We start from the raw sequence: 26,715 nt of genomic DNA, 5'->3' as shown, positions 1-26,715 counted from the left end.
GAGGGTTAGTGGAGCAGAAGGTACTGCCCTCCCCAAACTGAGTGTGTTTATTTATTGAGAAGATGCTCCATTTGGGCTTAGCTAAGCAGGCTTCTTCAACCCTGCAAGAATCTGAAATCTTAAATCCATTTTTTCCTCCATATCTTCTGTTCTACTTTTACTCTTCTGCCTAAGAAATCCCCCACATTCCCTGCTTCTCTGGATGCTTACCTTCCTTAATCCCAACCTTCTCAACCATGCTGATGATCTCTCCCCAACTGCCCATTGTATTAATAATCACTGCTGGGGAATAGGCAGTGTAGAGGTATCTGTTTTCATTAGCTTCATATTCTCAACCATATTATAAATCCCTTTAGGAAGATAACTTAATTTTATGTGCTTGTAGCCTTCCTCAGTAGTTACTAATAAAGCTGAAACTAGAAATATTAAAAAATATACTTTTAACTAGTAAAAATTTGGCATTATTTAATTTTTTAAAAATATTTAAGATATTAAAAATAAGACACAGGTAAAGGTGCTCAACATCATTAATCATCAGGGAAATGCAAATCAAATGGCTAAAATAAAAAACACAAGAAATAACAAGTGTTGGCAAGGATGTGGAGAAAAAGGACCCCTCATGCACTGCTGGGAGTACAAACTGGTGCAACCACTGTGGAAAACAGTATGTTCCTTAAAAAATTAAAATAGAATTACTAAATGATCCAGTAATTCCACTCTTGGATATTTTCCCAAACAAAGCAAAAGCACTAATTTGAAAAGATGTATGCATGCCTATGTTTATCACAGCATTTTGTACAATAGCCAAGATATGGAAGCAACCCATGTGTCCATCCATAGATGAATGGATAGAGAAGATGTGTGTGTGTGTCTGTGTGTGTGTGTGTGTGTACTGAGTAATATATATATGTATTTCTCAGCCATAAAAAAGAATGAAATCTTGCCATCTTGCCATTTGCAACAATGTGGATGGATCTAGATAGTATAATGTTAAGTGAAATAAGTCAGAGAAAGACAAATACCATATGATTTTACTTATTTGTGGAATTTTAAGAAACAAAACAAATGAACATTGGAGGAAAAAAAGAGACCAAAAAAGACTCTTAACTAAAGAGAACAAACTGATAGTTGCCAGAGGGGAAGTGGTGGGGGGATGGGTGCAACAGGTGAAGGGGATTAGAGTACACTGACCATGATGAGCACAGAGTAATGTAGAGAATTGTTGAGTCACTATATTGTACACCTGAAACAGATGAACTCTGTATGTTAATTATGCTTGAATTAAAAAAAAAAGAAAAATATTAACAATGAGTAGAAATATTTTTAAAATATATGCTGAATATTAGAATCTGAAAATAGGTAGGAGGAGGAGGAGGCCAAACCCGAAGGTCAGAAAAAAAATGCAGAAAAATGAAGCTAAATCAGGTAAGAACTCGGACCGAGATATTTGGCTCTCATTCAAACTCTTAAGTGTCATCTTCTTTCTTTAGTTTCATGCCACTGGTCTTCATATTGGGAACAGCACCTCTTTTTAAAGTTTATTTTACACTGACTGTGCTAATGATTCCTACCACAGGCATCAGATAACACTGTAAAGTTCTAATTTCAGTGGTTAAGAATATAAATTCTCAACTCAATGCAAAAATCATAGAGGTTTATATAATTTATTACACCTGTTATAACTGTATCTGCATAACTTGTATGCATAAATTGAAAAATAAATATCACCACATTTGGAAGCATTTTGCACTAGCAGGTTTTAGTATTTAAAAAATGAGGGTCATACTTAATAAAAATGGTTAATATTCATTTTTGCCCTTAATATAAAAGAGAGCAGAGAATTAGATTGAATTTGAACTTTAGAGAGTGTCCTTGCCTCTTGGACATTCAGCGAGGGTGTGCATTTTTATCCTTCAGGTATTTAAAAGAGATGCTGCCCGGCTATCCTATTCATCTCTCTGTGATTACCCTACTTTATTAGACCGGGTGATTATTTTCAAGACTTTACAGTTATATTCCAGGAAAGTGCCTTTCTGTCGTAATACCCTTCTATTGTTGTTAACTTTCAGTTTTATATTTTACCTTGTGACAGTAGAAAATGACATAATCTTAAGGCCTTCTACCCATTTTTCGTTAGATGATTCAGAAAAGGGGTGCATATTAATGCTTTAAGCATTGTAATGTAAACTACGTTTAAAAGACTTGTGAGAAAAAGATTAGGTACCTAGTTAGCTTTATTTTGTCTTCACTTTGTTTTATTAAGTCTTCTTGCTTGCTTTCAATCTGTGGTCGCCCAATGTCACCCCCCGCCCCCGGTCTCCCTGTTGATGTCAGTGATGTTTGAAGGGCAAGGTCAAAATCGAGATGTGTCCTATCCCACTGCCCATCTTTGATCTCAGAAGTGTTTGTTCGTTATTTCTTCGGTCCTAAATAGTTAGCTTAAAATTTTACTCTGGCCTTTTCCAGCTAAGGTTCTGTTGGCAGGAAAACTTTTCCTCTACCAGTTTACATCCTATTGGTTGAGAGCCTGTGGATTCATCGATAAGAGATGGATTAACAGAAGTTTCTTTCATGGGCATGCAGAAGTACTCTACAAAAAGTGATTCACTGAATACCTAGGGGTAAGGGTTTATATACCAGTTTAACCAAAGGGGGCAGTTTTAGGGCTTCAATAGGAAGTATAGAAAGTTCTATTGGACCTTTTCCTTTGATGATAATAGGCATATCTTTTCTGGCTGGAAGATCCCTGAGAGGGAGATTGATGGCATCTGAATTTGCACCTCCTGGTGTTGAGTCACCGCCCATCTGTGAGTGGGCTAATGGCAGCTGTATTTTCCGGAGAGTCTCCTTAAATCAAGGAGTGTTTCTTTCTTAGGCTGCTGTTTGTTCTCATGCTTCACGAAAGTAATCTTCTTGCCACTATGGTGGGCTGTTGGTCCCTTGACTTTCTTTTCTGACTATTGCTTTTGTTTTTGTACTAAATATTCTTGCACATGTTTGGCTTGCTTCTAGATCTGGGCTTCCCATTATTGTGGTGAGTTCCTCTGATCATCTCTGCCTCTTCACCTTCTCCAGCCCCACTTCTGCCCTGCTTCTTAGCTGATTCCCAAACCAGTCTGGTGCCCTCCTTCCTTCTCGACCAGTGGAAGATTTCAAGAAGGACTGAGTCAAAGAGAGCTACACAGTTATTAAATATGCTAATGCAAACTGAAATTAGTTGCCTAACAGGAAAAAATAATATTAGAAATTTATAATCTTAACAGTAACACAAAAATGAGAGTTCTTTGAATAAGTGAGATACTGATCTGGGATATTGATAACAAGTCTGCCTGGCCATCCAAACCATATAAGGTAGGAAATATCACTTTGCTCATGGGTGTTATTGTCCGTGTCTCTATCTTTATGTTCTATCACAGACATACTACCTACCTATTTACAAAATAAACCGTCACTGGCCATAAGGCAGCCCGATTTTATAATTCGTACAGCTACCAACTTTGATTACTTATGCTAGAGGAAAGTCAAGAATAGAGGCATACTTAGAAATATTTTTGGACCTAAATGATTTCTTCTAGAACTTCTATTCAAGATAAAGCAATGAAAATAAAGCACTTACTCCGTGGGTTTTAAGCACTTATTTTTATTTTCAACTGTATGTGATTTCTAAAGTAGATTACTTTACGTGGGGGAATTATATTTGTTTTGCGAAATAACAATATTTAGATACTTTTAACATCTTAAATAGAAAAAATTTATGGTGATTTGACTCATTTGATATGTAATAATTAATTGCCAGCAAAATGGCGCTATAACAATAACAAACAACATTAATAAGGGTCTGTGGGTCTGCCAGAATTTTTTTAGAACATTTAATATTACATATTTACATATTACAGATTTATTAATGGCCCAGATTATTTAAAGGACAATAACATGGGCTAATAATCACAGTGGGGAAGTTTGGCTAAAAGAGAAAGATATATCCATCCCGAAGAGCACATTACAAGTTGAGAAATGTATATTATGTCCCTAAGATACAGTCAACAATATTTTAGGTCTTCTGAGTTGTCATATCTACTAGATGGATCGTTTTCTTTCTTTTTCATAGCAGCAAAAACTTGACCCAGTTGTATCTTTACAGGGATTCTTCTAAGACCTGTGTGACACTTTAGGTAGGCTTAGTTAAGAAGAAAATAGCCCACTGAATTACATATTAGGAACAAACTGCATGGTTAGCAGACAGTGACTGACGTGCATGACAGTGTGTGCAGAGAGGGTGCTGGGGAAGCAAGGGAAGGAGAGCTCCCACGGACACTGCAGGCTCATTCAGTTCATGTGTTCCTTTAAAAAAATAGAGTGTATTCTGGGAAGAAAAAATGCTCCTCTACCCCCCTACATTTAACAACTGGACCTATAAAAACTGACAACACACAGATTAACAGGAAATAATAATTACTACTTACTAATTATTAATATTATAGGCATGAGGACATGGGGGGAGTGAATACTAAAAAAAAAAAAATCAGTGTGATTCGAGAACTTATATGAGAGCAGGGTAGGAGGATGTAGGCCACTTAGAAGAGAATAAATGATTTTTTAGGAAGGGTGAAAGGCACTTAGACTAGATAGGAGACCTGATAGTTCCTGACAGTCTTCTGGGTGTGCAGTCGACTTCTAGTTTCCTCTCCGGGACTTCGCTGGCTGATGAAATTCCCGGGGCGGGATTGATGATAGCTGAGTTCCTTTGGAGGACCTGTCTTGAGGCAGATGGGAAGTTCAGAGGAAGCTTGTCCCCACATTTGCTGTTTTTCTCTTGCCTTCAGCTCAAGATAATCTTTAATGCCAAAGAGGCACATTTTAGTGTGGCATAGTCTGCCGCCCTTCAGTATGAATGAGAAAGTACATGGTATGACATATTACAAAGATTTTCCTAACATCTGTGGTGTTTATCATCAGCTGGGTCACAGATTAAAAAAAAAAAAAACAGTGATATTAAGGATTCTGTGATGTCTTATTTATTCCCTTATGGGGTGGGGCTGGGGGCAGGAAGGAGCTTTTAGAAAGCCCGGATACTTTTTATTTTGTAGGATGGTTAAAGCAGAGTCCTCTTTCAAAGTGGATCCTCTATTAACTTCCTCATTCGATTTTACATGCTGAAATCTAATTTTGTGAGCACATAGCACTCCGTAGACATCTCAGAGAACACCCCACTCAGGGGAATGATTAATGCCAGGGTCGTGAGCGAACTATCTGCCACGCTCTTTCCTTTGCAGCACTTGTAAAAGAAGATTGCAACCATGCGGCCAGTATTTTAGGCAGTTCTGAATGAGAGCAATGTAATCTTTTTCTTAACTCGGATACATGTGTTTCAAACTGCACTGTAATCTACATCAAGGCTTTCTAAAGACAGGCTGCTTTAGTTTGAGTTTATTGGGGTAACAAGTTCCTAAATCCATTTCACTACCCCAGGCTAGTAGACTAACAAAAATAAAGAAGCAGACTGTGTGTGCGGTATTTCAAAGGTGGGGGGAGATGCCAACAGCATTGCGGCAAGAAACATACTCTTAAAGATTATTACCACAGTGTCCACCAGAGTGAGAAGTAGGTGGCCTACTATTCTGAGACATAAATTCTCTGAGGCAGAACATAGAATTTTACTACCTAAATGTAATGATGTATTGTGCTATCAGCAAGGCCACGGAGCTCTATGTGATTAAAATAAAAAAGGATCCAAGTATCTGCCTTTAACTACCATTTAATGATAATGATTTTTGTCTTTAGCATTTATACTGGAAGTCAAGAAAGAGGCAAGCTGCAGGCTATCTAATAATAATATGAATAATAATAACTAGCAATTGCCCTTCTCTTCCTCCTTAGTTCTTAGAGTCTCTATTCTCAAAGTCCTCTTCCCTCATCTCAGTTTATACGTTAATCAAAATATTAGTTTAAAAATGGCATTGTACCCCACATACCCACTCAGTAGAGTTACATTAGGGAAGAGTCAGAAAAGGGGTCCTATGTGCCAATCTCTTTTACGTGTTATCTTATTTTTCACAGCCATCCTTTAAGGTACATATTACCATTTATTTTACTTTTACAGGCTTCATCAGCTTATAATACATGTAGTCTCATAACCAGTGGTGACCTGGAATTGGCTCAGACCAGGCAATGAAAGCCAGTCATTAAATATTAAGGATTTTGGTTGATGCCAGGAAATGGACCACAGGGGATATTCACATCATGAAAATCAACAAAGGCTAAAAGCAGGGCTCCTTTCATCCTATTACCCCACTGCTCTCTTGGGTAGAGGAAATAAATTTTCCCCAGACCCTCCTGAGTTCTTAGCTGAGACCCCTGTAATAAAAGACAGATTAGCAAGAGGGAAAAAAACTGCACAAGTTTATTAGCACGTATAGGTCTTGTACACACGGGAGATACATGGGGGACAAAGGACGTCCCCCTCCCTGCGATGAGTTAGAATTCAGACTTAAATCCTATCTTCATAAGGAAAGGGGAGGAGGATGTAGGCCACCTAGGGGAGAATAAGTGATTTTTAGGAAAGATAAAAGAGCCCTTAGAAGAATAGATAAAAGGTAGGATAGGTTGTGACAAAGCCCATCTGAGTGTGGTGTTGACTTCTAGTCTTCTCCCCTGTGACAAGACTCAGTCTTTGCTTTTGATGAAATTCCTGCGAAGGTGATTTATGGCAATTGAGTTCCTTCTGAAAGACCTATCTTCAGGCAGATGGGGGAGTTCGGAGACAGCCTCTCTCTGTACTTGCTGTTTTTCAAGGGTTTATAGCTCAAGATAATCAATATACCACAGTGACATATTTTGGGGTGACATATTCTGCCACCCTTCACTTCTGAGAGCAGGTTTACCAGTCACTGCTGCCAGCTTACTGAATTTCAGAGTATAGATTCAGTGCACTATACAAAATATACAGGCTCATTCCTTTCTCCCACTTCAGGGAGTTTTTGGATTCCTAAGGAATTAAGAACAATTAATTCAGAGCTTCCTGCCAAAAGTTTGCAGCAGCACATTCAGTCACGCCCACCTTGATTCTTCGTTTCAGTTTCTTCTTCTATATTTCAAATGTATTTCCTTCCTCATTTAATAGAAACTTCTTGAGAGCAGAAGTTCTCTTACCTATTTTGCGTTTTTCCATTATGCCTGTTGGGAGGCTTACCAGAATAATAAAATTGAGCTGGAATATGGTAGATGAAATTGTTAGAAAACAGGTCAAGATGTAATGTTGGCTTTGATTATTGCCAAGTTTATCTGTCTACTTAAAATGTCATCACGAATATAGTCACATTTTATATACTTCGGTTTAGTTTACAGATTGTAGTTATATTTAAAAACTGAATTTATAATCATTTTAATTTCTAGCCTCAGAATATAGTAGCTACATTTTAGTATAGATACTACTGTGTGCTACAGGTAGACAAGTAGAATGTTCAGATAGTCTTGAAATTTTCAAAATAAAGAAAAATAACATCTTAGGCTCTAAAATAGAGAAAAATAATGAAGTAGTACATAGGCAGTCTCCACTACCCTCCAACAAAAAGGAAATTAAAGAAATTAATAAAATGACAAGTTAAAAAAGTAGAGTTCTCAAGTATTACTTTCGGTTTTAAAGAATGACTTTATATAATTACTAAAACACTACAAAGATTCATTTAGAAATGTCCAGTTGTTAATGCTGATATATGAAAAATTACACACACACACACACACACACACACACACACACAAACCTAATGGTGTTTATGTCCGTTTTCAATTTCAGGGGAGCCTATGGTCATGACCTAGGAAAACGTCCTTGGATCACAGGAGATGAGACTATTGTAGGCCTTATGAATGACATTGTAGGTAAGTACAAAATGGATTTTTTCCAGAAGAGTCATAAAAACATTATCATTTAGATAGGAACCTAGATTGGTCAGTGATCAGAAGACAGTATCAGTTGAGCTGGGGGAATGTGGAATTAGAGTGAGAACAGTAGGACTTATATCCAGAAAGAATTAAAGTAATAGACAAACCATGAAAACCTGAGGAATACGTGTTTATTCAGAAACAATTATTGAAACTCTGCTGTGTGTCTGTCAGGACTTGTGGTGTAGGCACGGAGGATAAAATGGTGAGTAAGTAAAATAGCAAGAATCCTCATCATCTTTATCCCATGGGATATCCTCATGGGACTCCCATTACAGGAAGATACCCGTAAAATGTAAAATTAATATATACATATAATCATGTAACACAGAGAAATAAAAAAAAATCATTGGCATCAGTGCTTCAAAAGAGAGGTAATTTCCAATTAATGATGGAGGGGACTGAATATAAGCATTTAAGGACTCTTTTTTTTTTTTTCTCTCTGAATTCTCACTAAACAACTCTTAGTGGAATTTAAAAAATAAAAAAAGTGTAAATCCCAAAGAACAAGTAGAGCAAAGGAGATGATAGCAACATTTTGGGAGTTGGATAGCAAATGGATACGTGGTAATTCCTTTGTTAAAAAAAAAAAAAAAAGTAAACCAAATCTTCATCTCCCAATGGAAAAAAATGGAAAGCCACCCGCTTTACACTGCAAAATCTTCAATAATTACAATAAGCCTTGCTCGAATGTGGGAATAAAATGGGAATAACGAGAGATGTGTTGAAGGTCTGTTTAAAATTCATTTAGAATGCCAGCTCCCTTTGCCCATTCTTCGCTGCCAGGTGAATCCTCCTCCCCAGATGACTGGGTGAGTCTCAGGAGAAGGGAGAAGGCTCCCAAGGGAGGATATGTATACTATATTAGTCTGCTCAGGCTGTCATAACTAAATACCACAGACTGGGTGGCTTCAACAACAGACGTTTGCTCACGGTTCTGGATGGAGGCCAGAAGTCCGAGATCCGAGGGTGGTTTTCTGATTGGACTCTCTTTCTCAGTTGTACATGGCTGGCTTCATGTCCTCACCTGACCTTTCCTCTGTGCACACTCAGAGACCAAGAGAACTCTGGTGTCTCTCTTCTGAAAAAGGCACCAGTCCTTTTGGATTAAAACCTCACCCTTATAACTTCATTTAACCATTTTTACCTCCTATACGCCCTCTCTCCAAATACGCTCACATTGGGGGTTAGGACTTATGTTAACATAAGAATTTCAGCAGGACACAGTTTAGTCTATAATGTATTCCTTGGCAAAAACAAAAGAATTAAATGGATGTTTATCCACTTCTGTTCTAATTTAGTATCCAGTATCTATGCAGGAAACTGGAACAGTCTTCTCTCTGATATTTGGACAACCTAAAAATTTTGACGTGAGTTTTCCCAGTACAATGGCTCAGTAGGGTCCCCTTACAACAAACCCCACCACATGCACAGTGGAAAACACACTCATGTGTGATATAGCCCAAAGTACCAGACTTGTAAGGAAAATCTATTTTTAGTTTATGAACCATAGGAATGTGTTACCTATTCAAAAAGTTAAAAATAGGTCGCAGGCAAAAGCAAGTTCCATTTCCTACTAGCTATTACTGAGTAATCATTACACTATATACATTTCCATTTCGTGTGTTTATATTATAGGATCAGAATACTGACTTCTAGTTTAAAATAACAGATTTAAGTACAAGCCAAAAGTGATCCCTTCTATTCCAAACACATAGTGATGACAGGAAAAACATTAGATAACAAACATACAGCAACACTAAAAAAAAAAAAATAAAAAAAAAATTCAATAGAAATCTCTGCAGACCAGAAATACTGCCATTGCTAAAGAAAGGAGCAGTTGGAAGCCTGGAAGCACAGTTTTTTTGGGCAGCACATGAAGCCAGGCTGAGTGTGCAGAGCCTGCGTCCAGCCCCTCGCAAGGAGCCCCAGGGGATTCTGCACAGTTCTGAATGCCTGAGGCTGAACCCAAGGCCAGCGTATCGGTCAGTCAGGGCAGGTAAAGGTGAAAACCTAACATCTCCTACCAGATTAGTCAAGTTCGTGGGAATACAGAGCACTTGATCAGGTGTCAGCATTATCTAGAGGACTGTGTATATTCTGATGGAGGAAACTATCACCCGAAGAATCCCGGATTGTATTTAAGGGTGTGTTAAAAAGTTGTTTAATAATGCTTCCATTTGTTTTCATTTTTCAGAAGCTAATTATTCATTCAGATGTCTAACATTTGAATAAAAGACCTGAAAAAAAATCTGGATTAATTTGACCTCAGCATATACATGTTTTCCTTAGCTGTGGATTATTTTTGTTTCCTTGCTAGGTTTGCGTTCAGAACATAAACTGCATACTAATCCTGTTATTTTGTGCTTAATATTTATCATCCTCTAAAAAAGGAGGTAGGATGTTTATATATAGGCCAGGGAAGTGGGAAGGTGATATTATTTTGTGAGATTTATTTATGAAGCCAGTAAACCCTGCAAAAAGATTTCCTTTGACCATTTAAAAGTTTATAGCTTTATTGCAACTTACTAAATGCGCAAGTATTTTATTTGCCCAGCAAGTACGTCACAACCATCACTGAAATTTCAAACGAGGCATCTCTCATTGCAATTGCTAAGGAAAATGAAAAAAAAAAAACCCACTAGTCAAATTTATTTAGAAAAGTAAAAGGATTGAACTTACTAAAAAACTAAAAAGTATATGTTTATCAAGTCTAGCGTTGGGGATTTTTCTGTCTTTAAAATACCATACTAAGTTATCACGCATACGGGACAAACTTCATTGTTTTTTTGTGGTTTTGTCCTGAATGTTGTATTAATTAAAGTACAGACATTTGATCTTAATGATATAGGATATAAAAGATACCAATTTCTTATTGAAATTAGCATTGTTACTTTCATAGACATGAAGCTCAAAAAACAATATGCGTTTTGTTTACTATATGTATCATAATTATTATGTATCATAAGTAACAAGAAGCATATAATTTATTTAAGGTAGTCTTTCCAAAGTCTCAAGTCATTTATGATAAATACATTATATTTCATTTAAAATGTTGTCAGTGAATGAAGGCAGTTTTTAATTTAATTCTGATTTTAGTGAATGTCTGTTCTTTACAATTCATGGTTTATAAGAAGAAATATTTGTGCTATTTTTTTGTTGACCAAAGAATGTGAATTGACAGTGTCTACAAACTATATTAGAAACAATATTTTAAAAACTTTATCCTTTAAAAAACAAAAGTCAGTAACTATTATCTCCCAAATTTCTTTACTTTTTTTTTTTTAAAGATTTTTTATTTATTTATTTGACAGAGAGAGAGAGAGACAGCCAACAAGAGAGGGAACACAAGCAGGGGGAGTGGGAGAGGAAGAAGCAGGCTCCTAGCAGAGGAGCCCGATGTGGGGCTCGATCCCATAACGCCGGGATCATGCCCTGAGCCGAAGGCAGACGCTTAACGACTGTGCCACGCAGGCGCCCCCAAATTTCTTTACTTTTTAAATTCTGTATAATAGAGAAATTGTTCTTAAGTCAAGGTGAATATCGAAAAAGTTCACTCTGTTTTATTAGGTATAGATTATTTTAGAAAGTGTTTTTAAGTATATTTTTATTTATCTCATTTGTTGCAAATCCCACCCACATTCCCTTTTTGCCTGGATCACTAGGAAATTCTGAGAAAATTTTATTGAATTGGAAGTAGCAAAAACATATAACGATTTCTATTTGTTTCTCATCTGCATACGTTGTACTCTATTGCTATTTTTTATCGTTCTTCCTCACTTTGTAACCCAAGAAACCTTAAATCCTGCTTGGAAGTAGAGGCTGCATAAATCATGAAATAATTAAAATAATTATGTGTAAGTACGATAAAAAGCAGCAGAAGTCAAATTTATTTTTGCTACCTGCAAGCTATGCAAATGTGTCATGAGCAAACAGACACATTGTATATTTGGGGCAGGGATTGAATCTTCCATGTTCTTAAAACCATAGCCTTTATTTCACCATAAAGTTTCCCAAAAAGAAGTAACAGGAGGATAATAAAAATTATTATGTGTACAAATTGGTAGAGTGGACAGAGAGGAGGAGGAGACATGAGCAGCTGTATTTTTTCAGAGACGTAGAAAAGAATTTCAATTTCAGATGAGAAGAAAAACTGTTAATAAAACATTTTACATAGAGCCAACAATTCCTCAAAACATGGAGTAACTTTCCCTTATAATTAATGTCATATTATCAAGTTGCTAGAAATAGAATTGCTGAAGAATATTATTAGTATTATTATTAAGCCTACTTCTCCCTGGGTACATAAAAATCACAACGGGCTAGATACATGCATTTCAGCTTATAAAATGTTGTAATGTGGACATAAGTTTGCTTTATGAAACTTGTGGTTGACTGAGTAAGCCCTAGAAGCTGTCTCCAGTTACGAATCCTCAACCATCACCAGCCAGCCACCTCTGGAGGCCGCAGGAATTTAGTACCTGAAAGACAGAGTGGAAAGTTCTCAGACTTAGCTTGATTACAACCCTTACAAGCAAATCCACAATAGCATTTGCATCTGCTTAATCACTTATACAGAACATGGTTGGCAGTGAGGAGATCCATCACGAATCCTCTTATTAAACACTGAGCAGCTTGGGGCCCTGTCATTTTCTCTTGGCAAAATATTTGAAATTAAAGTAAAATAAGAAAGATGCAGAGGAATGTTGGTAATGAAAATGGGTCTCCTATATTTGATTTACAGGGAGTGGATAATGTAGACAACATTTCCCAGTGTAATCTGAAACAAAGATATTAATCTTTTTTTTCCTCCTAAGAGAGGGTTAAGATTTTGTCTTACTTTCTATCTATGAGACTTAGGGTGAATTAGTTCATCTCTTTGGATGCCAGTTTCCTCATTGACGAATATGGACAATTAAAGTAGATATGTAGTGTGTGACTGTGAAGAATATGTGAAAAAATACAAGTCACATATTTAGAAGTATTGGCACATAGTAAGGACTCAATAAACATTCACAGGCCAGGCATTGAGGTAAGAAGGCGGTGCTTGCATTTAACTAAGTTACACAGTCTGGGAAAGCAAAACATTATTTTCAATAAATAAACAAGCAAGAAAGCACTCCACAGATGAGAACCCTGGCTCATACCCATCTTGGATGAAGTGATTCAAATCTTGACATTTACTGCAGTGAATTGTAGATGATCTTCTAAAGTGAAGACTTTCAAATCCTGATAAGCATTCAGGAAGTTTTTAAAAATTTTTGCCCTGCAATACTTGGAGTTCTTCATGTTTCAACAGCAATTCAAAAAAAGCTGTAAGGAAAAAGAAAAAGAACAAAGAAAAGCAACTCGAAAGAATTTCAGTTTGCTTAATTTTTTTTTATTATTATTATGGAGTGCTGATGGTACTGAACTATCTTAGAAGAACAAGTGTTGGTTTCAGAAATGCAATTTGAACCAAAAGAGATAGGTCAAATAGGTAAATTTTCCTTTAGAAGTATGCCAAACACCAGTCTGATTTGTGATGCTTTGGTGTTAGGAACCCTTGATTCTTTAGTGCCTTTAGGTTCTATTTGAAATGTGCGTTCATGTTCCGCAACTTTAAGAGCTGCACCGTCCTCAGACACACCTGTGTACGTGTGCACACACATTAAGTGTGCACACACATTAAATAGACGGACCGTCTCCTTCACAAAGTTCAGTGGCAGGTGAGGAGAGCATTTTGTGAAGTGCGCGGCTGAATTTGGAGTGTCCTAAGATGAGATAATTTTTGTGCACGGTGGCAGACAAATTACTCAAGTCAGTGAGGGGTTATTTACAAAGAATTGATCCGGGTGTTAGTATGCCACCCAAGTGAGGCAGTAGGTTCCACGGGGTCAAGTGTCTGACTACATTAATTGAGCCTGCCACATCTGGTTCATTAAATTCTTCGCAAGAAAAATTTTAGGTGATCCAAAATGAATACTGTATTGTTTGGAGGATTAAAATTTTCAAGGAATCTACAGTTACTTTAATCAGAATGCAATTGCTAAGCCAAAATAGGATGTCTAACCTTCATTAGAAAGTCTCCTTCCCTTCCTGCGTCTTCTAGTTCTTTGTTTTCATTCTGTGGTATCTAACATATGAATTCTTTTCTCTTCTCCTTACATTCCTTCAAATGCTTCTCTTTCTATGAATGCTGCTCTCTTTATAAAATTCCTTTCCCTTTTCTCTTTTCGCTTTCTCTACCAAAATACTTGGTTCTCAGAAAAGATGCATGTAAATAGCTAATAGGGATTTAAGGATAATACTAGATTAGATGTCTTAGATAATGTTTTGTTTTAGAAATAACAGTAAGAATTCATACCAGAATTCAAAGAAATAAATATAGTAAAGCTGGCACCATTTCTTTTGCATATTTCCAAAAGATTTTTGTATTGTAGGAGAAGACATATGCCACCGTATGCAACATAAGGTTATCATATTCATATCTATCTTGGAGGTCTAGGACAAATTCTGTTTAGTGCTGGGAATGTAGAATGAGATTGGTGTCACTGCGCTTTGACTTTGACACTGTTCACCTTGCAAGGACCAGAGATACAGCTTCTAACCAACTGTTTACCAACATTGCACATCAAATGGAGAAATCCATCTGTGAAATGTTTTTCTTGACTACATGTCTGTGTTGAAATATAAATTCCTGAGTTATACACTTACTTGAGTGGCCTGCCCTCAAGTGAACTTATCCTGAAATCTATCTGTAAATTAGATTAATTATTTTACTTACTGTCTCCTCTTCTAAAATGGAACTCTAATAGAAGTATCTCTTTGGATATGAAATACAGGACTTGTATTACACATTTTCTCTGTTGCCTCATACAGCTTTACAAACAATGGCACAAAACCCATTTTTTCTCAGTGATAAAGAGATTTTCCTACTATACAGGTCTAATTGCTTTTAAGAGACACTGTAAGAACTAAAAATACCTAAGTATTATCGTCGTCGTACCCTGAGTTCTTAAGTATCCAATGTGTGCTTTGAGTCTGTTTCTAGTGCTCAAGCCCTCAATACTGAGAATTAGATCAGATTATGATTGTGTAGTGGATAGCTTAGTTTTGCATGTGTTCTCCATCAGATAATACCTATCTGTATTAATTATCTTGCATCTCAGTGTGTATGAATAAATCCCAGAGCTATTTAAGTCTTTGTGTTTTGCTTTCTAGCTCTTTTGTCTTATAAACTATTAATATATCTCACTGTAATAACAGTGAATTACGTTTGGCAAATTAGCTCTCTTTTATTAAAGGTGCATTTTAATTGGATATTACAAACAAACCAGCTTTAAAAATGTGATTGGCCCTGCTTTCTTTTGAGATACACTTAAACCACAAAAATGTACTCTGTGGGAATTTGGCAAACTACCTGATAATAGGATAAATCATTTTTAGTTTACAGGAAAAAGCAAATGCTTCATTATTTTGTTGCTATTATTTACTATATTAAAAAGCAAGTATAATTTTAGCTAGCTGTGTGCATGTGGGACCAGATATCGTTTGATAAAATAAGTCAAGTGGGAAAACTTCCATTTCTTTGTGATGACACATCAGATATGTCCTTATCTCTAAAAGCATTAAGGATGAAGGACTGAAGTCTCCCTACTTTGTTTTTCCAAGTAACTTCAGCACTAATAGAAAAATCTAAATTATGATATGTTTACTTCACAGGAGCCAATGAGAAAGAAATAGCCCTAATGAATGGTTTGACTGTTAATTTACATCTTCTACTGGTAAGTATCCTTTCCCACCAATGTTTAGTATACACTCATTTGTAGAATCTGACATTTTTCTATCTTTAATTCATGAGCGTCTGGTGGTTTACTTATTTAAAAATAAGTTGTGAGGTTATTTTCATTTTTACCAGGAAATGCTGGATAGAAAGGCTTCTTCATAATCATGGGAGAGTTGACTCTTGCAAAGAGCTTTAGAATAATGAATGGTTCTTATCTCAGAACATAAGGAATAGAAGTCACAGTGGGTTAAAAGCAAAACTGCTTGCAAGCACACAAAACAATGATGTACAAATGCCAGCAAACACGGAGCTTTTCAGAGAGAGTTTTCCAGTAAGCTGGACTTCAGCAGGGTGGGACTCAGGATCAGTTATGTCCTTATAATTTTGAGGGAGTAGGTTAAAAAAGAATTAGAAAGTAGAACTAAACTGGAGAATAGGGATCTAATACCTTAAATGAGTTAGTGTATTTAAAGTGCTTCCTACTTCCTAAGTACTTCATAAATACGTATATCTTAAAATGTCAAATATATTCTTGATTTGGAATATGGTGCCTGTAGTAACTGCTTGATGCTTTGAAAAAAATTTATTTCATTTTAAAGTGAGTTTTTGGAAGCATGTCTACTGACCAAAGCACACAATGACTGTATTAATATGAAGAAATGATTGTTAAATATCTAAGGGAACACATTCATGGAGTATGTTAAACATGGTTGTAAATAGCATTGTTTTAAGTTCAGACACCTCAGGTGTTGATTCCTAGATAAGTTACTTAATGTCTGACTGTGGACAAGATTTCTACATCTTCATTTTCTCCCTTGTAAAAATGAGGACAAGAATACTTACTTGATAGGTATTATACAAGGGTGAAATGTAACAATATGTGAAAATTGCTTTGGCACGCTGACCAGTGATCAACACTGAGTCAGCCGTAGCGATCGTTTCATTGTTACTGTTGTCAGTCAGTGGTTATTCTCTAGGAACTGTCGGGGTGGGCGGGGGGGAGGAAGGTCTCCCCTGAACAAATAAACTACTCCTCCCTGGTGCCTCTAGAAATGTCAGATGTTTCATGTTAGGTTTGAAGCCATTTCACTTGGACCTAAAATAAAATCCCATAAAATAATAAGGCAGAGGAAATACTATGTACCAGAAAACAAATCGGCTCTATGAGATAAATCAATATAAATAAAGTTTATATAGAACATGATATTTCAGTCTTATAATAGAGAAATTACCATTAAAGGCATTGGGAAGATAACCTTTCAATTAAAATTTAAGTAAAGTTTGAGAATTTGTTTTTATCTCATTCATGTTGTCTCCCAAATTTGCTTTTCCATTGATAAATGTAATGAGCCAATACCTTCTTTTATTTTATAATTCATTAGAAATAAGGCTAATTGGAAAAGGAACCCTTGACAGACACCTAGATGTGTAATTGAGTCATGCCTCTAAAATGCTGGAGATTATAAAATGAAAGTATGGTATAAACTGAACAAATGTATAAATCGTGTACTAATGCTTTTCTCAATAAATCCATTTCATTGCAGTTATCCTTTTTTAAGCCTACACCAAAACGGTATAAAATTCTTCTGGAAGCCAAAGCCTTTCCTTCAGATCATGTAAGGATTCTTCAAATTATATTTATATTCTTTCTCCTCTTCCTAGAGGAGCACACCATTTGCCTGTGTTGAATAGTTTATTCTCTAGTCTTTTCCACGTAACCTTACAATAAATAGATCTGTCAAATGCTTTTGATTAGGCATTTTAAAAATATAGATTGTAGCTTTATTTCTTTTGTTCAAGTAAAACGTGTTAAGGGAGGAAAGATTGAATAGGAACATTGATTTATTAGTCTTTTTAAAAACATTGAGCGAACCGCTGGTTTAAATCAAGTGCAGTTATAAATGTTTTATTAATTCTTGTTGCTGTTTTATTTTATGAAATCAAATCAATACATATACCCAGTGCTTAACCCTTTGGCTACATAGAATAGGGATAAAACTTCTATTTGTCCATAGCATGCTAGCATAATTACGGGTGCTTTATTATTGAAAAAATATTTTTTAGGGATTAAAAATATCTCTTGTGGTTCATTAAATCTTGCTTCTTTAAGAAATTTGATTGTTCCAGACATAGACATGGATAAAAGAATATTGCATATTTCAGTTTTAGAGTTAGAAATTTGATTTGTCTTTCTATTATCACTATTAACTGTTATAATATACATCTTGTAATTTTAAGTCATTTAATTATATCCAAATTAATAGCCATTACTTTACTAAAAAGGATCAAAACCCTAATATTGAGAAAAAATTCAGGGTCCTATAATTTCCTGCTCCCATTCATAATTTGTATTCTCAGTGAAGGGAACTTTCTGATGTTTGTTCCTTTTACTAGCTTACTCTTTTTAGGGTAAGTGCTTCCTATAAGTTAGTTCAAGTGCAGTAAGTCCACACTACTGACTCTGGTTACTCTGTAAACTCTGGTTTTGACTTAAAGTTGGGTGATTTAATATCTTCTACAAATCTCATAGAACTCCCTAAAGTCTAGATGACCCCCATGCTTCCATCCATTTCTAAAATACAGTGTTTCAAGGAATGTTCAGATTCCTGCATATAAATTATATTAAGCAGTTCTTTTCTGGTGTATTCTGTTCAGTCACTTTTAATCTTGACCTTAGATTTAAAGTAATAATATGCTTTTATTGTTATTTTATTATCTCTTCGGAGTTATTTCAATGTACTTCTGTGCATTGGACTTGATTTAATAAACATTCTTCTTTTCCAGTATGCTATTGAGTCCCAGCTTCAACTTCATGGACTTAACATTGAGAAAAGTATGCGGATAATAAAGCCAAGAGAGGTATATGAGAAAGAGAAATAAATACTATGTTCCTATTTAGTATTGATTTTTTCCTTCATTTTCCTCAAAAGTTTATTATCTCCATTACTTCAATGGAACTTTCAAGAAAGTATAAAAGACTTAATACTTCTGTTACTGCTAGCTTATTTTACTTAAAATGGAGAATTAGCTCAAAAACATATTTATTTTTATTTTTCAAGGGATAGTCATATTACAAGCAAACTCTTTTCCTATGAATACCACTGGAATTTGCCATACTCTTCAGTGGGGTGGAAAAGGATGGCAAATTGCATATCTCATTTTCAGTTTCAAATACCATTGCCTTTGGATGCCTTTAAATATTTGTTGAAACTGAATGATGCCTATCTTTTATACCTCTTTTTAATCTAAGTATCAAGTGTTTTCCTTTGTGCTTGGATGGGGTGGGGGTGTAGAAAGGGATGTGGTGTAGTGGAAACAGCTTGGGCTTTCGTACCTGGCTAACACACCCACAGAAATCCCAGGCCCACCAACTTACTGGGTAAGGGACTTTGAGAAAGTTACTTTATCTCTCTGAGATTCCTTCATATTTAAACAGGTAACAAACGAAACATCTAATCAGGCCTGACATGTTCAAGACCTCAAATACTGTGCACTTTACATTAATAGAGATGTAAGGCCAAGTTGTACAGACTTTGACGTATAAACCCTGCAGCTTGTATAATTTGGCACCAAGAGATCCACACAGAATATATTGTGGGTTTCACAAATGATGCTCCCAGGCTGTTAAGCCAATGTTTGAACAATGACTTCTTTCAACCCAAAATACTTTGAGAAATTAAAATCTACTCCATTTAGTTCTTTGCCGACATACAAGCAATTAATGGAATAGAAAGTTCTCATACCTGTGACAGGATATCTATTTCATACATCATATATAAATTGCTAATTTCCAGCAAAAATGAAGATAGCCACTAATTTATCAGAAGTTTTAATGTTGAAAGAGGTAAGTGTTGTGGAACCTCATGAGTTAATCATAATCTTGGGAGCATTCTTCAGCATTACTAGATTAGAGCAGGTCAACATCAGAACCATATTCTACCATTAAGAAAGACATTTCTTATTTGCTTTATACTGATTCTTTAAATAAATAATTAGTGTGCATAATAGTTTATCTTATTCTCTTTGAAATGATTGGTGGACAAATCATTTTAGATTCTTTTAAGAAAAAGAGTTCTGGATTACCATGTTATTTATTTTACTTAGAATTTGTCTTAGAATTACTGAAATCCTTCTCTTTGCATATAAAATAGACATCAGTTAACAATTTAGAGATCTCAGTATCGGTACTGTTTTTATAGATTTCAATTCTGTAAAGAAGTTCCTAACTTCTAGTAGAAACTGAAATATGTGTTATATTTGTGATATATATGTGTCTGACATGGGACACAGTAATTGATAAATAGCGAGAATTACCAAAAATTAAAAATAACTGGAGGAAATTTTTGAATACCTTAATGAACTTCCCCCAAATACTAATGCAGTTAATGATGCTTTGACCTAAAAAATTATGTCAGATTTAGCACTGGAGAAAATTAATAAAAGCTTTATAAATGGATAAGAATGATAGAATACAAGTAGATACTTTGTATTTAGCTGATTTCTTTTTGTTCAAGTTGTTTGCAAGACCAAATCTAAATTCACTCAGAATTTCCAATAAGTAACCTATTGTTAGTCTTAGCTGGGAGAAGTGGAAAAAAACTAACCTTGATACTATTAAGTTTTATTGGTATTTCTCTTCATTTTTGGAGCTTGATCTTTAGATCAGTGTGGAGGAGAGTTTACTCTTAAGATAACAGAAAATATTGGTTAGCTTATACTCAGATAAAAGATGTGTATCTTTTATCCTGGAAAACAATGTGATAGGTTGATAAATGAAGTAATTTCCAAGAAAATTTTGCCATTTACTATTTCATGGACTACTTGTACTTTCTGTTATTTTACTGGATGGAAGTAAGGAGAAAACAGTTTGTGGGGATGCAAATAGTAAAGACTAATTGAAAAACTGAAGAGTAAAGCAAGCAAGTAGGGTTTTGCAAAGACTTAACTTTATAAACTTTGTTGTACCTTTTTGTTATCATTTCTTACAATAACAAAAAGGCATGCTGAAATGCTGCTCTCTTGCGAGAATTTTGAAAGCCATTAATCTGAAAAAAATCGTCTTTGATTTTTCTTACGTGGGCAAGAGCTCAAGGTGAATTTTACACTGGGAAATATGAAGTGACAAATTTGTTGTTGTGGATTGGATGTAACTTGTGCCTGACTCAACTTCAGGGCGAAGAAACACTGAGAATAGAGGATATCCTTGAAGTAATTGAGGAGGAAGGAGACTCAATTGCAGTGATCCTGTTCGGTGGGCTGCATTTTTACAGTGGACAGCTCTTTAATATACCTGCCATCACAAGAGCTGGACAAGCAAAGGTAGGCACATCATTTTCTCCTTCCCACCTTGCCCCAAACATCACTCTACTGAGGAGTGCTCTAACTGCACTTCTGACAAAGTAACCTTTGTGTGTGTCTGTGTAAAATTATTTAAAGAGTAAAAAAAAAAAACCAAAAACACAAAACCAGTAAGCCTTACATTAAAAAAAAAAAAAATCTGTACCCTTTCGCATTAGGCATCTCTATTTAAACCTTTTTCTGTCACTTCTGTTGCCTCACTTCCTCACTGCCATCTGCTGTCCCAAAGTTTGCCTCTAATCAGCAAGATAGGTGAGCTTCCTGCAAGGTGATGTCATTGGTACTGAGTTAGTCCATCAGCAGGCACGAGATATAATACTTCGGATAATAACTGCATATGCTAGGACTCTTAGAAACACAGCTCTGGGACTTTGTCGTATTATAGCTCATTCTAAATGTAATTCAGTTCTCACCGAAACTTAGGTGCTTGAAGAAAGGGAGATGCGGAATAAAGTTAACAGAAGATTGAGTTCTACATGGTGTACTTTTAAAAAGCCACTTTGTTCTTAAGACTCTTGAGAAATTATGATCCTGCCAGTAACGAGAGTTTTTCCCTACATATTACCAAGTTACACATACATTGTTTACTATTTTGAAATTATGTCTCTCTATGTATGTTTGTAAAAAAAAATGTGTTTTTAGTCTTTGTTTGCCTGAAAAAAAAAGAAATCAGAGGAACAATATTCAACAGCTACAATTTGTATTTAAAATCCTTAAATAACAGTTCTATTTGATTCAGCAATGAAATTAATGCATTTAAAAAGGTGACAATCGAATTTTATTCTGAACATTAATAAGTTACGGGATTAATACATGTGTGAGATCTAGTTAATATATTCAGTTATTGAAGCTAATGAATAGAACTAATGAAAAGAAATTTAGCACCGTTATCAGCAGTCTCTAGGAATTTTCAACCACGACTTCCAACTGGTTTGATGGATAACTGTGAAAAGTGGTGCATTACAAAAGATATAAAGATAATGTCTTCTTAATTTAGGCATGAAATGTTAAACACCAAAATAAAGGGAGGTCAATAAAAAATTATATTTTAAAATGATATGCAAGTAATCAGCAGTCCCTGATCCCCTTAGTATACATGCATGTCTCATTAACCTTCATTGAAGTGAGACAGGAAGATAAGAACGACCATGGGTTTTGGAATTACAGTCTGAGGTTTAAATCTTGGCTAAGTCATTTAATTATTACATGATCTCGGGCAAGTTACCTGACTTTTCTGAGCCTCTTTCACAAGTGTTAATTTGGGATAGCTGTACCCACTTCATAAATTCAGTGTTGAGAAGGAAGAATATAAAATATCCGCTGTGTTGAACACATTCTGCTGTTTAGTGAAGGATCCCTCACACCTTTTACCGTCATCAACAAATACGAAGCTACGGAAAGTGGCTCAGATACACATTTTCTTTTGTTTCCCATTGAAAAGTGAAATGAATTTGTTTACTTAGGTGCTATATTTAATTCTCATTCCTAACTACTTTGCTAAACCATTCTCTGAGTATTTTGTAGGCTTTCTTTTACTTAAAAAGTATAATAAATGCCTACCATGTGAAATGCTCATTGAGCTTGCAGTCAAATGAAGGTAGGAATGCCAGTTCCATCTCAGTGTAACTGCACAGAAGTGACGGATACTATGGGAGTGAAGTGGTGGTTGGGTGGACTTCAATTTATCCATTATCAGAATTATTCTAACACTCATTTATACTCTTGCTAGACAATTTCCCCATTCCCAGTGGAGGTTGAGAGAAGTTATTTAAAATGTAGACTTACATAGCTCTCTTGGGTGGTCTATGAAGATAAAGCTGAAGAGAAAGGCAAAGAGAAAATTAAAGGTGTCAATCGAAAAAGAGGAAATTCTAGGGGAAAAAAGGCACAAAAAATCACTGTTAGAAATGGCTAAATAAGATAAAAGAAAGAAAAAGGAAACTTTCTGGAAATGAAGTATGGCAGGAACCAAAAGATACTGGGATGTAGCAAGGAAAGTCAACAAGAATAGTTTTTATTTCATAATCATGTGAAAGGCAAGTGGGGACAGGAATTTTGAAAAAACGTATTAATTAAATAAATGCATGTATACCATTTCCATTTGAGGGCTATTGCAGTAAGTGCTATTCTGTACACTCTGAGACATTTTTTTAGGTAAGCATTCACATGATTTCTGTTACATATAAACTTAGGATTGGAAATCTTGGAAATAAGGTGTACATATGCTTAATCCTAATCAATTATACCAACTTCCCAAAGGGTCGTACCAATTTGGTACATACTCCCATCAGCATGTATGAGAATGTCTGTTGCTCCACATCCTCACCAATAGCCAATCTAATTAGTTTGTAACGGTAATGCATTGTAGTTCTAATTTGCACTTCCCTGACTATTGATGAGGTTGGGATCTTTCAAATGTGTTTTTGCCTTCTGAGTGTCTTAAGAAATGCTTGTTCAAGTGTCTTGCCCTGTTTGCATTTGGCTTTCTGTCTGTCGTTATTTGGCTATAGGTGGTATAGAACTGGATTTTGAAGCATAGAAAAAATACAAGATTTCCAGGGATTGTCTAAAAAGAAAAATTAATAAATTAATCAAAAGAAAAGTTTTGATTCATGTAATGAATTTCAGATGCCGAGGCTTTTCTTAAGTGAGAAGGCCTGAGATGGTGACAAGTGGGCCAGGCCAGTGAAAATTAAACATAACATCAGGTTATAAGGGAGGTCAAGCATATGAAAAGAGACGTTAGTTTGAAGATACATTTTCATTTTTTTGTCTTTGAAGTCTTTGAATGTCTTTGAAGCCATTTATTTTATTTTATTGGCCAACCTGCTATTTCAGAACTCTGCCTCACCTCCCTATGTCTAAATTTGTCATATTCTATTAACTTGGTTCTACTAATCATTTCTTCTTTCTACACCCACTGAATATCGTTGCTCCTCATTGTCCTTTGAATTACTATCCCTAAAAATTTTAACCACTGCCAAGAGTGAAAGCTACAGGGTACTCCCACATTCAAAAATGGTTATTTATGTTCTTCTCCCTATTAACACCTGGAAATCCTATATCCACTCTGACATCAGTATGCTCTAGTTTTGTCTCCCCCTAAAATGACCCTAATGTTTCCTGCCACCACACTTCTGGACCTTTAGACTCAATTCTGACACTTTCCTCTTTTTTGCCTTTTCTACCAGTCACTTCTTAATTCCACCCTCACGGCTTTGGTCTTTTCTTTAATGCTCCTGAATCAATTATGCAGTTTTTAAGCTTTAAAAACAAAATCCCAGTGAGAAATTAGCCAAAAATTGGAATTTCTTTTTCTCACCATGAGAGATTGGAGTTAGGAGGCTGCTGGGATGCACTAGGCAGTTGAGGAATGTCTGAGTGGCATCTCCAGGGTTCTCTTGGTTTTTTCTCAGGCTTCTCACATCGTGGTCACAAGACAGTTGTCCCAAATCCAGATATCACAATTCTATTTAAGGCACAGGGAAGGAGGGAGAAGTAGCAGTGCAGCTTCATCTGTCCGTTTCAATCCAAAGTGCAAAATTATTCCCAGAAAAAGCTAGCAGATTCCTGCTTATGATTCATTGCCTTCTGAAGTGGTAGCTTCAAAAGAGCATAAGTAAAGAAAATTTTAACCTTTATGGTATTATAGCAGAGACAGGCTAAGAAGAGTTTGGTTAACCAACCCACAGTATTCTTTACATTTTCCATTTCCCCCCTATGGGGCATCAATGTTTCTAACTTATTTCCTCTTTCCTCTTCCATCACTTCCTAATTTTTCATTTTCCCCCTTTTTTCTTCCCTTCTTCTGTTATTTCTTTCCCGCTTTATATATTATTTTCCACCTCATTTCACAAAACATTTGAAAACGATTCACAGGAAATTGATTAGACAACATAATGAAATACAAAGGGAGAGAATAAAGGGAAAATCCCTGGGTCACCTGGAGAAATGAATGGACTCACCATAGATTACAATTTCTCAACTTGAATTAAGATAAGAAATAGGTAACAAATAGACATTATTTTCAGTGGAAAGTCTTGGTGTATTAGGTAGACTAGGTCTTGGTAACTAATTCATAAAGCCATAAATGCTTTCATTGTGATACATGTTTATTGTTCATGTACAGCCAGGAATCTACTTTCTCCCATGAAATTATCCAGGTTTTCAGTGATTCAAGTTTGTGTCCTATGTCTTTCAATACCCTGGATCCTTTGTCTGATTCAGCCAAAGGAACGGGATAAAAGGATGAAAAGGGACATACTAACTTCTTATTTTTTTAAAGATTTTATTTATTTATTTGAGAAAGAAAGAGCATGAGTGGGAGGGCAGAGGGAGAAGGAGACTCCTCACTGAGCAGGGTCCCTGATGCCAGCCTTGATTCCAGGATCCTGGGATCATGACTTGAGCTGAAGGCAGACCCTGAAGCAACTGAGCCACTCAAGCACCCATAACTTCTTAAAAGCATTAACTTAACCATGGCAAAACTTACTTCCACTCATATTCCATTGACTAACACAGGGACAATCCTGGGAAATGAAGTATATTTGTGCACTCAAGAATAATAGCTGTTAGTTTCGCCACACCTTTGCTTTGCTGATGGAGTAGAATTCTTATTCTGAGATGCAGTGTAGCATTTGCATTAATAAAAAGTTCACATGGTGGAGACAAGAGTCAGACCTGGTCTTGAATCCATGTCTCTCCCTTAGTTTCTAGTATACTTCGGCTTAATTCACTGTGACTTCATTTCTCCACCAATAAGTGGGGAAAATAAGAGTGCCTGTTCCTAGGAGAATTAAACAAATACTATTCCTAAAACAAGTAGTATTTAGAGCTTTGTAAGTAATCAGTAAATGTTAGCAATTACCAATATATGAGAAAAAGACATACTGGAATATCCAATGTACCAGAAAAAGAAATAATGGATTCTTAGGCACAAAGTGAAACATTCAGAACTGTAAACTAAAGACTGTCACTGGACATTTCATACTAGAATATAAAAGAAAATAATAATCTAAATATCATGGTTAAGACTCGAGATTAGATTGAACTTTTAAAAAGTTGAGTAATGGACTAATGAAAATTTTAATAATCTTATCCCTAAAAGAACTCAGTGCCAATGGGTTATACTCCACCTTTCTTCTTCAATGCCATGTAAAATGGCCTACAGCACACTGGAACTTGTGGGGCCTGGCAGACAGTGAGTAACAAATATTGGTTGAATCAATGAATGATTGATGCCCTTATTTATCACTTTTTTTTTACACCATTTTACTGTACCTGGATGCATGCTGGCATGTTAGTTTTCTTGTAGCCTACTGAACACTGAAATGCAAAGAATATCTTAAAAAAAGACTCAATTTTGCAAATCTGCATTTTGTTTTATTAGCTTCTACATTTTCATGTGTAACTCTCCACTGAGTATGAATATAAGCATCTCTTAGGCCCAACCATAAACTGCCTAAATTATTAATAATTAATAATCACAATTATAGCTCAAACAGTTTGAATAAAAAAGAATGAATTCTGGATCCAGAATAATGTCAAGACAAAAGAAGGAATATGAGTAAAAATATCATTTTAAGAAAGCCATCTGTAGTTTTAACAACATTTAGAAAATCTGAAGTATCTAAGCAATCCTCATATATAAA

At 35.6% G+C, this 26,715-nt stretch overlaps 1 protein-coding gene across 11 annotated transcripts in view; it reads left to right on the top strand.

The window, feature by feature from the left end:
* KYNU (kynureninase) overlaps positions 1–26,715 on the top strand; it is a 138,977-nt gene that overhangs the window by 44,362 nt on the left and 67,900 nt on the right. For all 11 annotated transcript variants that reach the window (XM_040645311.1, XM_040645329.1, XM_008695868.2 and 8 more), the window contains 5 exons: positions 7,793–7,875; positions 15,643–15,704; positions 17,251–17,322; positions 18,491–18,565; positions 20,879–21,025. In XM_040645311.1, coding sequence (XP_040501245.1) covers positions 7,793–7,875; positions 15,643–15,704; positions 17,251–17,322; positions 18,491–18,565; positions 20,879–21,025 — 439 coding nt within the window. The remainder of the gene's footprint in view (positions 1–7,792; positions 7,876–15,642; positions 15,705–17,250; positions 17,323–18,490; positions 18,566–20,878; positions 21,026–26,715) is intronic.

Source organism: Ursus maritimus, unplaced genomic scaffold (assembly GCF_017311325.1).
Source record: "Ursus maritimus isolate PB19 unplaced genomic scaffold, ASM1731132v1 scaffold_1, whole genome shotgun sequence".
Taxonomy (NCBI): domain Eukaryota; kingdom Metazoa; phylum Chordata; class Mammalia; order Carnivora; family Ursidae; genus Ursus; species Ursus maritimus.
The sequence above is the reverse complement of the archived record's forward strand: the minus strand, read 5'-3'. Positions and strand labels throughout refer to the sequence as shown.